This window comes from Engraulis encrasicolus, chromosome 16 (genome assembly GCF_034702125.1).
Source record: "Engraulis encrasicolus isolate BLACKSEA-1 chromosome 16, IST_EnEncr_1.0, whole genome shotgun sequence".
NCBI classification, from domain to species: domain Eukaryota; kingdom Metazoa; phylum Chordata; class Actinopteri; order Clupeiformes; family Engraulidae; genus Engraulis; species Engraulis encrasicolus.
Window position 1 is genome coordinate 54,212,702 of NC_085872.1, and position 14,606 is coordinate 54,227,307.

The 14,606-nt window shown below is 42.6% G+C and overlaps 2 protein-coding genes across 2 annotated transcripts in view; one reads left to right on the plus strand and one right to left on the minus strand.

Moving 5' to 3' along the window:
- Positions 1-699: 699 nt before the first annotated feature.
- On the minus strand, positions 700-13,524 carry LOC134466173 (protein glass-like). The gene is made up of 9 exons (XM_063220069.1): positions 13,181-13,524; positions 10,987-11,093; positions 9,760-9,850; positions 8,824-9,004; positions 7,613-8,267; positions 6,525-6,680; positions 6,121-6,174; positions 4,349-4,568; positions 700-3,354 (listed from the first exon to the last, which is right to left on the minus strand). Exons 1-9 carry the CDS (start codon positions 13,398-13,400, stop codon positions 3,179-3,181), a joined length of 1,860 nt encoding a protein of 619 aa, XP_063076139.1. The 5' UTR covers positions 13,401-13,524; the 3' UTR covers positions 700-3,178.
- Positions 13,525-13,870: 346 nt separating this feature from the next.
- yju2 (YJU2 splicing factor homolog) overlaps positions 13,871-14,606 on the plus strand; it is a 10,565-nt gene continuing 9,829 nt past the window's right edge. Inside the window, exon 1 of the mRNA XM_063220548.1 lies at positions 13,871-14,060. Within this exon, the coding sequence (XP_063076618.1) occupies positions 14,037-14,060 (24 nt within the window). The 5' untranslated portion in view covers positions 13,871-14,036. The remainder of the gene's footprint in view (positions 14,061-14,606) is intronic.

Below are 14,606 nucleotides of genomic sequence, written 5' to 3' on the forward strand. Positions count from 1 at the left end.
CACACACACACACACACACACACATCATGTCAAGAGTCTGGTCTGGGACTAGGGCAGCCCAGGCATTAGTCTAGTAGATAGTCACGAAAGAGGAGAGTCTCTCTATGATATCCAGGTGTATCACTTCACCATGTTCTTGAAATACTCCCCAGATAAATCATATTAAATAATTAATACAGCAATAATGGAAGGCTGTATTAATAAATAAATAAATAAATACAGTAAATGAGTTAACGGAACGGAATAAATAGAATAAAAATGTATTTTATTGTCACACATATGTACACAAGGACCATTTTCACACACACACAGGTATTCATGAGGAAAGACCAACAGCTTGTGGGTTTGTGACTGGTTGACAATGAACCCTTTCGCAACTGTACTGCCCTTATATTTCAGAACGCAGTATCTTGAAAATGGCCGAAAATGGGTTTAGACCGGAAATTGGCTTTAAAATACCTTCTTTTTCTTGTTTTTTTTTTTTTTAAATTGATCCAACTTGGTCCCGTTTCAGAAAAAAACGATTATACTGCGCTTATTGGTTTTAGGAGGTTACGCCGTACTAGCCAAGAATGCAGTATATCGTGCAATATACTGCACTTCTCCATTGACACCGTGGTTTTGGTGTAGAGTCTGTAGACAGTAATACCACAAGAGAATGCAGTATATTGATTTTTCAGCTAAAAATGTATGAGAATGTTGTTTTTTTCTTGTGTGCATAAATTTCCACAATAAAAAAAGTATTATATGGAAGTGTCATCACCACTTTACCTCCAACACAGTTGCGTGGCCAGAAAGGAAACTTTAAAGCCTTTTTTTCTCAGTTTGCCATTTCGAATTATACTGCGCTCTGAAATTGTAGGGCAGCATAGTCAAGGTCTGTGAGGCGATGCCCCATTCACAACAATAGTAGCAATGCTCAGAGACGCAATACATTATTATAACGTTGTTCTCAACTAATGGGGAAACTGTTTAGCTTATTATTTGGTTTTATTGTGGTTTATGTTAGTCATTCAGTTTGTTCAATCAATTTATTTTGTTTAGCTATACGTTCCCTGCCAACTAGTGGTGTCAACAATGATCGATTCGGCGCTCCAATCCAGTGCGGGGCATCGACAATCCAGAATCGATCCGGCAAGTTCCAGAATTGATCCGGCAATTTTTTTAAGTTTCAATTACTTCCATGGATATTTCGGGAGCAAATGAATGTTAAATGAATGTTAAATTAAATAAAAGCACTTCAAAACATTGCAAGACTGATACAGACTGATGCAGAAAACAGCCAATAAATTGTTGCTCAGTATCTGAGTACTTGTATTGCCTTATCATGACTGATTAAACATTTGCTTTGCTTTCAGTAGAAATGTAATGCATTGCAATGCATTGTAGAATTGAATCGGATCGGATCGTATAGAATCGAATCAAATCGAATCGCTACCTCCCGAATCGTGATTGAATCGGATTGTGAGGGCAGTGCAAATCCACACCACTAGCCCTGACCAAAACCATCCCTAACCCTATGCTGTCACAGGGCGTTGTGGAGCATGAGTGAACAAAGCACTTCACAAGGAAAAAAAAAGAAATGATAGAAAAAATAATAAATAATAAACATGTAAAAAACAAACAAAAATGACAAATATTTAAATATAAAAGCATGATATAGTAGTAGTAGTAGGGTTAGCGCCTGTCCTGTCGTGAGTCGCCTTGTGACTTTTCATGATGTTCAAGACACTATTTACACGTAGGCAGACATCTTTAAAATACAAATATCTTTTTTATCCATTGACATATAAACATGGCATGTGGATAAATAGTAATCATTTTTTTTAAAAACACCATTTTGAAAGGTGATTTTTAGCTTCTAAAAAGGGATATTTTGAAACCCAGAGTTTTAAGAGGAGGCTTCGACAACTCTGTTTACATGTCAACGAGGGGCCGAAATCGCTGCATTTTCAAAAAATAACCATATTCGTGTAAACAGTGTCTTAGATGGGGTTGTAAAGTGGCCTAGTGTGTAGTCTTTTCTCCCATTGAAACCCATTATAAGACATGGCTATTGGACTACAAAAAAGGCCTCTTCAGGTAACACCATGGGCAATGGGTTAGCTTTTATCGTGCATGGCCATGTGTGCGTTCCAATATGTGGCCTTGCGTCCTCCACTTGTGCTTGTGGCCTCGTACCAGGAAGTAAAATGTCATGATGACATCACTGACAACAGCATTATATTTCAATATCTTGCAAGGACTCAATTGTTAAGTAATTTTCTCATTTGCAAACTGGATGGTGAATGTAGAATAGTCCCCCAAAAATTGTTTTGGCTAGGCTGACAGCGGGGAAACTTTATTGTTTTCTCCATGGAGGAGGGGCCAGGAGGCGGGGCGAGGCCACAAGCACAAGTGGAGGACGCAAGGACGCATATTGGAATGCACTCCTGGTGTCTGTTCAGATGGTGCTGTAAAGTGAGGGCAACTGTACAGTCGCAATTAGCCATTTGTAGTCTTTTCTCCCGTTGAAATCCTTTATAAAACAAAAACATTGAACTACAAAAAATTGCCTCTTGAGTAGGTTAGCTTCTATCGTGCGTGGCCATGTGTCTTTTCAGATGGTGCTGTAGAGTGAGGGGAACTGTACAGTCACAATTAGCCATTTGTAGTCTTTTCTCCCATTGAAACCCTTTATAAAACACAAACATTGAACTACAAAAAAATGGCCTCTTCAGTGTAGGGTTCCCACTCTAATTCAGACATAAAATTCCATGATTTTCCATGACTTTCCAGACCCAAAAAAACGAATTTCCATGACCATTTCGGTAAAAAGAAATGAAGTTAAAAAGTTTTTTTAAGTGTGAAAACTGAAGATTATCTTCACCCCTAGAGCCGACACAGAGTCACCGCCAGACTTCAGTGGGCTCATTGCATTCTAAAATGTTGCACATTACAGCGCAAAACTTAATTGTCTCTGGCGAAGCGTTGTAGTATAACCAGTAAGAAATAATGTTATACACCAAACAAAAAAGTTTTTGCTTTTGGACAACTGTTAAGAAAATTCCATGATATTCCATGACTGTGCATGTAAAATGGTAAAATTCCATGACTTTCCATGACTGGAAAAACATTTATGAAATTCCATGATATTCCAGAAATTCCATGACCCGTGGGAACCCTGTCTGTCAGTGGGTTAGCTTCTATCGTGCGTGGCCATGTGTCTTTTCAGATGGTGTTGTAGTGTGTAGCTCTTTCCACAGTGTGGGCAGCTGTATGGCCGCAGTCCGCTGTGAACGCTCTGGTGGGTCTTCAGGCTGCTCTGCTGAGTAAAACACTTGCCACACGTATTGCACTGGTACGGACGCTCCCCTGTGGAATACAACCAAGCAGAAAGGAAACATTAGGGCCATTATTGTAGTTCAATAGCCACATCTTATAATTGGTTTCAATGGGTGAAAAAACTACACACATATAGCACTGGTGCGACCACTCCCCTGTGGATTATAATGGCGCATTCCAAACACGATGTAGGTCGCCATTATCCAACCTCCTACTAGGAAAAAGGCTCTGGAAAGCCAGTCGAAGTGGAAGCTCCAACTAGCGAAGTCGGGGGGACTCACGCCCAGCGCAGCACCTTATTAACCTCCTGCCATCAGGTAAAAGATACAGAGGCATCACAGCATCCACATCCAGATTTAAAGGGACACTCATGCTACCCATTCACTAATGTTACCTTTTTCATGAATATTTACCACCACCATCAAATTCTAAGTATTCATTATAACTGGAAAAATTGCACTTTTCATACATAAAAAGAGGGATCTTCTCCATGGTCCGCCATTTTGAATTTCCAGAAATAGCCATTTTTAGCTGCAAAAATGACTGTACTTGGGCCATACTAGAAAATATTAGTTTATTACTTAGTAAACGTTCATGAAAAGTTCAAATTTGGCAACAGGCAGCCCAGTTTCAATGAGCAGCATAGTTGCAGCACCCTTTTTGACCATTTCCTGCACAGTGTCCCTTTAAGAACAGCACATACCTACTGACCATCAGACATCTTAACATGCTTTAACTCACACTCCCTATGCACTTAAATCCTCCCATTTAAACACATTATAAAATACTGCTGCTACAAAAATGAACTACAAAAATGGCCTCATCAGTTAGCCAAGTGTGTAGTCTTTTTTCCGACTGAAACCCCCTATAAAACACGGCTACTGAACTACAACAATGTCCTCCTGGTGTTGTACAGTACCTGTGTGTGTCCTGAGGTGTATGTTGAGGTGTGTAGTCTTTTCTCCGACTGAAACCCCCTATAAAAACACGGCTACTGAACTACAACAATGTCCTCCGGGCGTACCTGTGTGTGTCCTGAGGTGTATGTTGAGGTGTGAGGAGCAGAGGAAGTGTTTGTAGCAGATGGTGCAGGTGAAGGGGCGTTCCCCTGAGTGGCTGCGCAGGTGTTTCCTCAGGTACGGCAGCGTAGTGAAGCCCCTCTTGCAGATGGAGCACATGTGGAGATGGCCAGCAGGATACTGCTGCTGCTGCTGCTCCAGGATCTCAGAGTTACTGGGACGACCCTGAGGGAGGGAGGTAGAGAGAGAGAGAGAGAGAGAGAGAGAGAGAGAGAGAGGGGAGTGGTGGGAGAGAGAGAGCAGAGAGAGAGAGAGAGGGGGGGGGAGAGAGAGAGAGAGAGAGAGAGAGAGAGAGAGAGAGAGAGAGATAGATCAAACATTGAGATGGTCTGATGGGTGTGGTTGCTGCTCTAAGATCACAGAGTTACTTTGGACGACCCTGAGAAAGAAAGAGAGAGAGATATTAATTGAGAAAGAGAGAGGGAGCAGAGAGAGAGAGAGAGAGAGAGAGAGAGAAAGCGAGAGAGAGAGAGAGAGAGAGAGAGAGAGAGAAAGCGAGAGAGAGAAAGCGAGAGAGAGAAAGCGAGAGAGAGAAAGCGAGACAGAGACAGAGACAGAGAGAGAGAGAGAGAGAGAGAGAGAGCGAGAGAAAGAGACTGTTCAAATGTGAAGGAAATGAGAGAAAGAAAGATTTGAGATTGATTTAGAGAGAGAGAAGACAGAGCAATGTGGAGATGTTGTAATATCCCACCGAGTTCTGCGGACGACCCTGGGACAGATAGAAAGAGAGAGAGAGAGAGAGAGATTGGGTTCTTTCCATAATTCTACTTAAACTAAGCGTGCGTCTTAATATGCGTCCTTGCCTCCTCCACTTGCGCTTGTCTCCTCGTCCCGCCTCCTGGCCCCTCCTCCGTGGAGAAAACGATAAAGTTTCCCAGCTGTCAGCCTAGCCACAACAACTTTTGAGGGACTGTTTTTCATTCACCATCCCAATTGCAAATGAGAAAAAGACTCTACAATTGAGCTTTTGCAAGATATTGAAATATAATGCTGTTGTCAGTGATGTCATCATGACGAGAAGCGAGTGGAGGAGGCAAGTGGAGGAGGCAAGTGGAGGAGGCAAGGTCGCATATTAAGATGCACTCTAAAACTAGCCCTCCCTTGTGCTTGTGGCCTCGTGAATACGTCACAAAAATGAATTGACGACAGAAGTTTAGTTCAATATCCTCTACACTTTATATTCGCTATTCGCATGCTATGTCCTCGATTGTAAGTCGTTTTAGTTAAAAAGCGTCTGCCAAATGCAGTGTAGTGTAATGTAATGTAATACAGAGGAACAATACTGCAGTGTAGTGTAATGTAATGCAATACAGAGGAACAATACTGCCAAAGCAGAGGCGGAGAGCAGGGCGTTTTGATGCACCCTAATACATAATGTTGACCTGACGTTAGAATGCTATATCACATTGACATAACACTGGAATAACGTTTTCCTTACCACTTTGGCAGGTCGTTAGAACGCTATATCACATTGGAATAACGTTTTCCTTACCACTTTGGCAGGTCGTTAGAATGCTATATCACATTGGAATAACGTTTTCCTTACCACTTTGGCAGGTCGTTAGAATGCTATATCACATTGGATTAACGTTTTCCTTACCACTTTGGCAGGTCGTTGGAATGCTATATCACATTGACATAACATTGGAATAACGTCTTCTTACCACTTTGGCATGTCGGTAGAATGCTATATCACATTGGAATAACGTTTCCTTACCACTTTGGGTCGTGGGTGCAGGTGAGGGGGATGCTGGGATGCGCCAGCCGTAGTCTGTGAGGCACAAAGACGAGACACAAATGAGAAAATGACCTTTGAATTGCACTATTGAGAGATTATGTATTCGGCGTCAGTCGCCAATGACGTCCTGTGGCGTCATCAGGTGGTCACAAGCACAAGGGAGGGGATGAGTTTGGATAGTGGAATTGGCATATTTAAAGAGGCATGTTTACCTGTATACTAGAGGATTTACGGTATTTAAAGAGGGTTATACCTGTTCAGGATAGTGGAATTAGCATATTTAAAGAGGGACCTGATACCTGATCAGTGGAATTGGCACATTTAAATAGGGCCATACTTACCTGATCAGTGGAACTGGCATATTTAAAGAGGGCCATATTTACCTGATCAGGATCCTCGTACATCAGCAGCTCATCGAGACTCTGGTCGCTATGGTTATCGCCCTCCTCATCTTCCTCCATGTCTAAGCCCCCTTCGCTGTCCGTCATCGGTCCCCATAGCAACTCATGCTCCGCCCCTTCATGTTGCTCCTCCCCCTCCTGCAATACGGTTAGAGTTACATCAATAGTTTATAATACTGCTATACAGTAGAAGTTACAGTTTATAATACTATCCAACAAAGCTAAAAGGCAGTAACTGCATTGTTGATGAAAACATGAGATATTATGATGATATCTTGACCATTACAGGATTTTGACATTCCAGTTTCTAACTCCACAAAAACAAGGCAGAAAGACTTGAAAAAAAAGGGTGCAACATATTCAAATGTAAGAAAGACAGGTAACACTTTACTTGACACAGGCATCATTCACTGATCCAGTTTCCTTCATCCTTGCTACAATACCTATTCGTTTATTCATTCATTAAAGGTACACTGTGCAGGAATTGAAATGGTCAAAAAAGGTACTGCAACTATGCTGCTCATTGAAACTGGGCTGCCTATTGCCAAATATGATCTTTTCATGAAAGCTTACAAAGTAATAAACTAATATTTTCTAGTATGGCCCAAGTACAGTCATTTTTGCAGCTAAAAATGGCTATTTCTGTAAATTCAAAATGGCGGACCATGGAGAAAATGTATGAAAAGTGCAATTTTTCCAGTCATAATGAATACTTAGAATTTTATGGTGATGGTAAGTATTCATGGAAAAGGTAACATTAGTGAATGGGTAGCATAAATTCTGGAAATAAACTAAAAATCTCACACAGTGTACCTTTAATTCATTCATTCAACATTCATTCATTCATTCATTCATTCATTCATCATACGCATGCAAACATTATGTCAATATGAAACATTTTATGACTATCATTAAGTGACATACAGCCACAGACAGCCCAACAATGTCAACTTTTCATGACCATAAAACATTTATGACTCGCTCATGACACTATTATGACACTATTATGACACACTGTTATGTGATCCGTATGATGCTGGCATCAAGCAACGTGTTACTGAAAAACATACCTGATGTGGCCGTCTCCCTAGTCCCGCCCCCGAACCCACGCCATTGGCTAAGGCCAGCCGTCCTTCATCCTCCTCCTCGTCCAATCGAATCCCCTCCTCAGCTTTCATTGCCACGGCGTCAAAGTCCTCTATCTCGATGATGTCATCATCTTGGTTTTGGCCAATGGGGTGTGAATTCGAGGGAGCCGACCCACCAATTGTATGAGAGTTAGAAGCCAACCCACCAATAGGATGCGAGTTAGAGAGAGATCGACCAGTAGGATTCGTACTTGCAGCATTCCGACAGAGGGCGTTCCGACTCGTCGCGTTTGTTGTGTGCGTCCGTGGACCAGTGGAGCTCACGTTCCCTGCAAAAGTCCTTCCCAAGTTGCTTCCAAAACTCTGCGTCTGTTGCTGTTGTTGTTGTTGTTGTTGTTGTTGAGCCGATTGGGCTTGAGGACTTGTGTCCGCAAACTGCCTTGTCGCTTGTATTGGAATCGACGGACCGGCGTGTGGCTGCGTGTCTCCATAGTGCGAGGTTTCGATGTACGTGACGTTCGAACTTTGCTGGTGCTGCTGTTGCGATGGATACGTCAGGTGGACGCTTGACATGTTGACGTTGGAGGCTTGTGGGTGGTTGGTGTCTTGACCGGGACGAGGGGGGAAAGCATCCGAACTGCATGTAAATGAGAGATGAATAGATAAACAAATGAGATAGATGGATAGATAGAGAAAGAGAGAGAACAATAATATGATAGATTGATGAATAGTGTGCCTTGACAGACAGACAGACAGACAGACAGACAGACAGACAGATAGATAGAGCAATAGATAGATAGATAGATAGATAGACAGAGAAATAGAGTGATAGATTGAGCGATAGATAGATAAATGGATAAAAAGATAGACAGATAAATCGATGAATTTAATTCCGAATAAGGCTTAGATTCGCTTTGAAAGCATTATGTCAACACTTCACAATTCGGAATGAAATGAACGTATAATCGGGAATTAAAAACATCATGTAAATATGCTTTGTTGATGAGGGTAAGGTAAGGTAAGGTAAGGTAAGGTAACTTTATACCCGAAGGTAGATTTGGTTGCAGGCAAAAGTAGCAAAAGCTTACACAGACAACAAAGTACTGACACACACAAAACTTGCACCAACAGCCCAATACTAATGAAACTAATGAGATGAGAGGTCAGTCAGGAGGCCTGAGGAGATTACGCACGGCTGCATGTGCTGTTGATTGGGGTGAGGTGGTGGGTACGGCTCCGAGCCGCACGTGGGCCAGGTCTGGGCCGAGGGGAGCTGCTGCTGCTGCTGGGAGGCGGAGTAGGTGTGCTGGGGGAACACGTTAGCAGCAGTGGGGGCATGGGTGGTGGAACTGGCGGACTCATACTTCATGGAATCTACAGGAGAGAGAGAGAGAGAGAGAGAGAGAGAGAGAGAGAGAGAGAGAGAGAGAGAGAGAGAGAGAAGAGAGAGAGGAGAGAGAGAGAGAGAGAGAGAGAGAGAGAGAGAGAGAGAGAAATTATGATTTAGCACACCATGGGTGGTGGAGCTGGCAGACTCATACTTCAGGAATCTACAGGAGAGAGAGAGAGAGAGAGAGAGAGAGAGAGAGAGAGAGAGAGAGAGAGAGAGAAGAGAGAGAGAGAAGAGAGAGAGAGAGAGAGAGAGAGAGAGAGAGAGAGAGAGAGAGAGAGAAATTATAATTTAGCACACCATGGGTGGTGGAACTGGCGGACTCATACTTCATGGAATCTACCGGAGAGAGAGAGAGAGAGAGAGAGAGAGAGAGAGAGAGAGAGAGAGAGAGAGAGAGAGAGAGAGAGAGAGAGAGAGAAATTATAATTTAGCACACCATGGGTGGTGGAGCTGGCGGAAACATATTATAACACATGTCATGATGCCCTGATGAAGACAATGGGTCGAAACGCGTAGGCATGTAGCCAGTATTTAATAAAGGCTTTTTAACTTTAGTAAGGAGTGCCTCAAATAGTGTTTTTTTTTATCTTTTCATGGAAGTTTGGACGCCCAAGTTCTTTTTGATGAGCACCCTTTTTTACTAACTGGATACAGGACCCAGTGAAGCATTCCCTTTTCTCTTTTTTTATAACACATGGCTATTGAACTACAAATGAGCCAACATGGTGTATCTCACCTAGTTCCTCTTCATTCCACATCTCCTCCTCAAGTCTCTCCTCTTTGATCTGCATGAGGTCGGGAGGATGCTGGTCCTCCACCACTATGCACTGCGGACACAAGCATATAGCCATGTTATAGCATATAGCATATAATAGCATATAGCCACATTATAGCATATAGCATATAATAGCATATAGCCACATTATAGCATATAGCATATAATAGCATATAGCCATGTTATAGCATATAGCATATAATAGCATATAGCCACGTTATAGCATATAATAGCATATAGCCACGTTTAAAAGCTGCACTGATAGTCTAACACGTTACAACAAGCTTATTTTTTGTGGTAATTTTCAAGTAAAAACATCCAGTCAGTCAAGTCAAGTCAAGTCAATCCTAACTGAACACAAATGTCATCCAATAACACACTAGAATTGTAGAAATAGAATTTTAACAATGGCTATTCACACCCGGGTGCAAATAGCAACAATGGCTTAACACCCAGTGCAAATAGCAACACTGACTTTTCACACCCGAGTGCAAATAGCAAAAATGGCTATTGATATTCGGGTGCAAATAGCAACAATGGCTATTCACACCCGAGTGCAAATAGCAACACTGACTTTTCACACCCGAGTGCAAATAGCAAGAATGATTATTCACACCCGAGTGCAAATAGCAAGAATTCACATCCAGTGCACAAAACAACAACGGCTATTAACACCTGACTGCAATTGCCAACAGCGGCTATGCACACCCGAGAACAAAAAACAACAATGGCTATTCACACTCCAAATAGTAACAATTGCTTTTCACACCCGGGTCTAAATAGCAACAATCGCTATTCACATTCAGGTACAAATATCAACTCTGGCTATTCACATCCGGGTGCAAATAGCAACAATGGCTATTCACACCCAGGTGCAAATGACAACAATAACTATTTACACCCGTGTGCAAAAATGGCCTCTTCGGGTAGCCAAGTGTGTAGTCTTTTCTCCCATTGAAACTCATTATAATACGTGGCTATTTGAACTACAAAAATGGCCTCTTCAGGTAGCCCAGTGTGTAGTCTTTCCTCCCCCTTGAAACCCCAGTTACAAAACACTGCCATTGAACTTCAAATGAACCAAATAGCCCGACAGCGATACAATATGATGGTTGTATTCTTTTATGCCACACCCATTACAAAACATAGCTGTTGGACTACAAAAATGGCCTCTGCAGGTAGCCAGACCTTGTCCTCCATTGGCAGTCCAGGACTAGTGTGGCTGTCCCGGTGATTCAGATCGGGCCTCTCCGTCCGGAAAGAAGCGGTCCAGTCCTGCCGAACCACTGAGTCGTCTGCAGATCAGAGAGAGAGAGAGAGAGAGGGAGTGAGAGAGAGAGGGCGGGGAGGAGTGGAGGGAGAGAGTGAGAGGAGTGGAGGGAGAGAGAGAGAGAGAGAGAGAGAGAGAGAGAGAGAGAGAGAGAGAGAGAGAGAGGAGTGGTGGGAGACAGAGAGAGAGAGGAGTGGAGAGAGAGCGGGAGGAGTGGAAAGAGAGAGAGAGAGATAGAGAGAGAGAGAGACAGAGAGAGAGAGAGAGAGAGGGAGGAGTGGAGAGAGAGAGAGAGAGAGAGAAGTGGAGAGAGAGAACGGGGGTGTTAATGTGGAAACATATTCTTTATAGAGGCGACAGAGACAGAGACCCATGGCCCGTGATGCCATTGTCAGAAAAAATTTCCAGAGTCCCAACGTAATTGCCAACCCTAAATTATTACGTTGGTCTACTGCGTCAGAACTGTTTATGAGGCGAATGGGAGTATAGTTGCCCCACCAGGACTCGAACCCGAACCTAACTAACTAACTAACTAACTAACTAACTAACTAACTAATCTAATCTAATCTAATCTAACTGCTACACCAAAGAGACAGGCTTGTTGGCATGACAGTCAGAACATATCCACAACTCTCTAGTGATGGTCACTCCATCACAGAGACCAAAGCTATAGATGCTATATCAAGTCTTGCTAGCCAGTAGGCACACATACACTCGCTAGCAGTCAAAGTGTCTAGGTTATAGTTCTCTTTTGTCTTTTCTTCCTACCAGCCAAACTGAGTCTGCATCAGCCTAGGCCTATTTGGTCGGTTGGCAGGTAGGTGTTAATTTAGAGCAGGGGTCCCCAACCTTTCTGGGTCAGAGGGCTACCAAGGGCTACCCGAGGGCTACTTTTGTTCCAAACCCTTTATTGATGTCTTGACATCATTCCCAAACCACACTAGATTGAATGATAATTTGCTTAAAAGTTAAGGAAATATTTTAACAGGCTATAAAGAAATAATGTCATAATTAAATTCAGAAAAGCACTAACTGTGACTAAAATCTTGAAGTAGTGACTGTTTATTAACATCCTTGGTGGGCACCTCAGAAGCTCCTGGAGGGCTATCTGGCGCCCGCGGGCACAACGTTGGTGACGCCTGATTTAGAGCCTGGATGCCACTTGTGTCATTTCCAAAGCTTATTTTTCAAAGACTTGATAACTACACAACATACTTCAAATCGAAGGCTATCACTATTGATTCTTTTTTTGTTTATTTCCAGTGGATTATCTAAGAAGCATTCCAACCGTATCTCTTTCATTTTGTGAAGTATTCACGAAAAAAATTACTTTAATTTTCGTGGTGCATTCACGTTATTGGTTGGGCAACGAAACGCTGCCTATTCATTTGAAATGACCGACTGCTGCCTAGCGACCCACTAGTTTGACGCCCTTTCGGTACCGTCACATGGTAATCAAACATTTCAAACAAGCAATTTAGGGTTAGGGTTAGGTTTAGGGTTAGGGTTAGGTTTAGGGTTAAGTAGGGTTAAGGTTAGGGTTAGGGTTAGGGTTAGGTTTAGGTTTAGGGTTAAGGTTAGGGTTAGGTTTAGGGTCGTATGACATAAGGCGTAAGTACCGAAAGGGCGTCGAATTAGTGAGTCCCGAGTGTATCAGCAGTGTTCTGTCAGCACCCACTCCCCGCCCCTGCAGACGCTTGGATAACCATAGCAGCAGTCGGGCAATTCAAATGAATAGGCAGCGTTTCGTTGCCCAACCACGAAAAACGGGCAATAACGTGAATGCACCACGAAAATTAAAGTTATTTTTTTCGTGAATACTTCACGAAATGACAGAGATAGGGCTCAGCATGCATTGCAGTAGACCTACATTATCAATAACTGTATGGGCTTTAGCTGTGGTCGCACCACCAAACTGAGCCTCAAAAACACCATTAACCTTTGTAGAAGTAAAACCAGTAAGGGCAAATCAAATGGTGAACGAGTTTCTATTCACTCTCACTGGGCAAACCAGGTCACATTTTAGGAATATTCATGAATCGCAGCTTCCGAGTCAAGACCCATGATTGCACTTTTTGTTTGTCTCTCAGTTTCTCAAAGTTGACAACTCACTGGCTTTCAGTCGTATCTGGACACTGCGAAGTTGTGCCTTCACCTCCACCAGTCTCCTCTTCAAATCCGCATTCTCACTTTGATGCCGAGAGATTTCCAGTCGCATGACAGCGCTGCCATCGTCAAAAAGTTGAAGAATTTCGGCCACAGCTGCTTTGGTCAACACATCCATGATAGCACCTAGTTGGCTCTGTATAGCGCCATGGCTTACGTGAGTCATTGTGGACAGCTCTCCGGTATTAGTTACATCCAAAAGCCAAGCGATATGAATCTAACGTGAAGAATGACGGCGTTTATGAGGGTTTAAATGGGATAGCATGTCATCACCAACCATAACACAACACTGTTGGCGTCTTCTTCTTCGCTGTGTTATGAGACGAAGTGGGGGAAAGCGTGTGTGATCGGCCCTCGACTGCCATCGGCAGGATTGAGGGGGTACTACAAGTTAACGTTTTCCTAAAAATAACAACACACAACAACACACTCACACACCCAAATAATTGTTAACAAACAAACATCTTTCACTAGCATCATCTATTCATTAAGATAATCATTATTGGTCGAGAAACATGTGTTAACACAGTGTGGTCGAAATAAAGAAATAAATACAACGTTTGTTCATTCCTCGCCCATAGGTGGCGAAAATCAGCGTAAATGCTGTAAACAGGAAGTAAAACAAGTCTAATAAGATGGAGGCGGAAGTAGCTTTTTGAGTCTCGAAACGACAACAATCTTTCGAAGAGCAATCGAAAACTCACATGAAATAGCCGTTCAAGTCTTTCTGATCGTCCAGGTTATACCTGCGGAGTATTTTAATAGTCTATAAGTGAAAGTATTTCTTTAAACCCGATCCAAAATGTCTGAGCGAAAGGTTTTGAACGTAAGTACACCGTTTCTCTTACCACAACACGAGTGCTCACTCAGCTAGCTCGAGTACATTACAAACTAGCTAGTAGTTATACCTAAATGCATCTCATGCACGTACTTCACACATAGGTTATTGTTCTGGTTTGTTTATCAATGAGCCGTTGGCCTACTTAATGTTATTTGTGGTTTCCTTGCTCATGATCACTTTGAGTATTATGACAGATGTGTGACAGGGGCAACGAGATACTAACGTGCTGTAAAATGTGTAGAAGTTCAGAGAACCCCCTGGCCTTACGTTGAATTTCCACTCAGTGGCCTACTATACCCAAAATATTGCAGACATGCAATGCAATATCATCTTAAAAGATGCCTAAGGTCTTCAGACTCTTCTACTGGTTGTGCCACTGCCAAGTGCAAAATCCAGACAGTGTGAAATGGACATTTTTCAGACAGGGCGAAATGGCATTTAGTCATGGTGCTACATGCTTGAACCAGCTTCCTGTTGAAATTAGAACTGCCCCAACAGTATCATGTTTTGAAAAGAAACTAAAAACGTCTT

Coding starts and splice junctions, on each gene's coding strand:
- LOC134466173 (XM_063220069.1), bottom strand. CDS start 13,400: ATGACTCACGTAAGCCATGGCGCTATACAGAGCCAACTAGGTGCTATC. Junction 8,268..8,823: donor AATCAACAGCACATGCAGCC/GTGCGTAATCTC, acceptor ATTTACATGCAG/TTCGGATGCTTTCCCCCCTC. Junction 3,355..4,348: donor ACACCTCAGGACACACACAG/GTACGCCCGGAG, acceptor TGTATTCCACAG/GGGAGCGTCCGTACCAGTGC.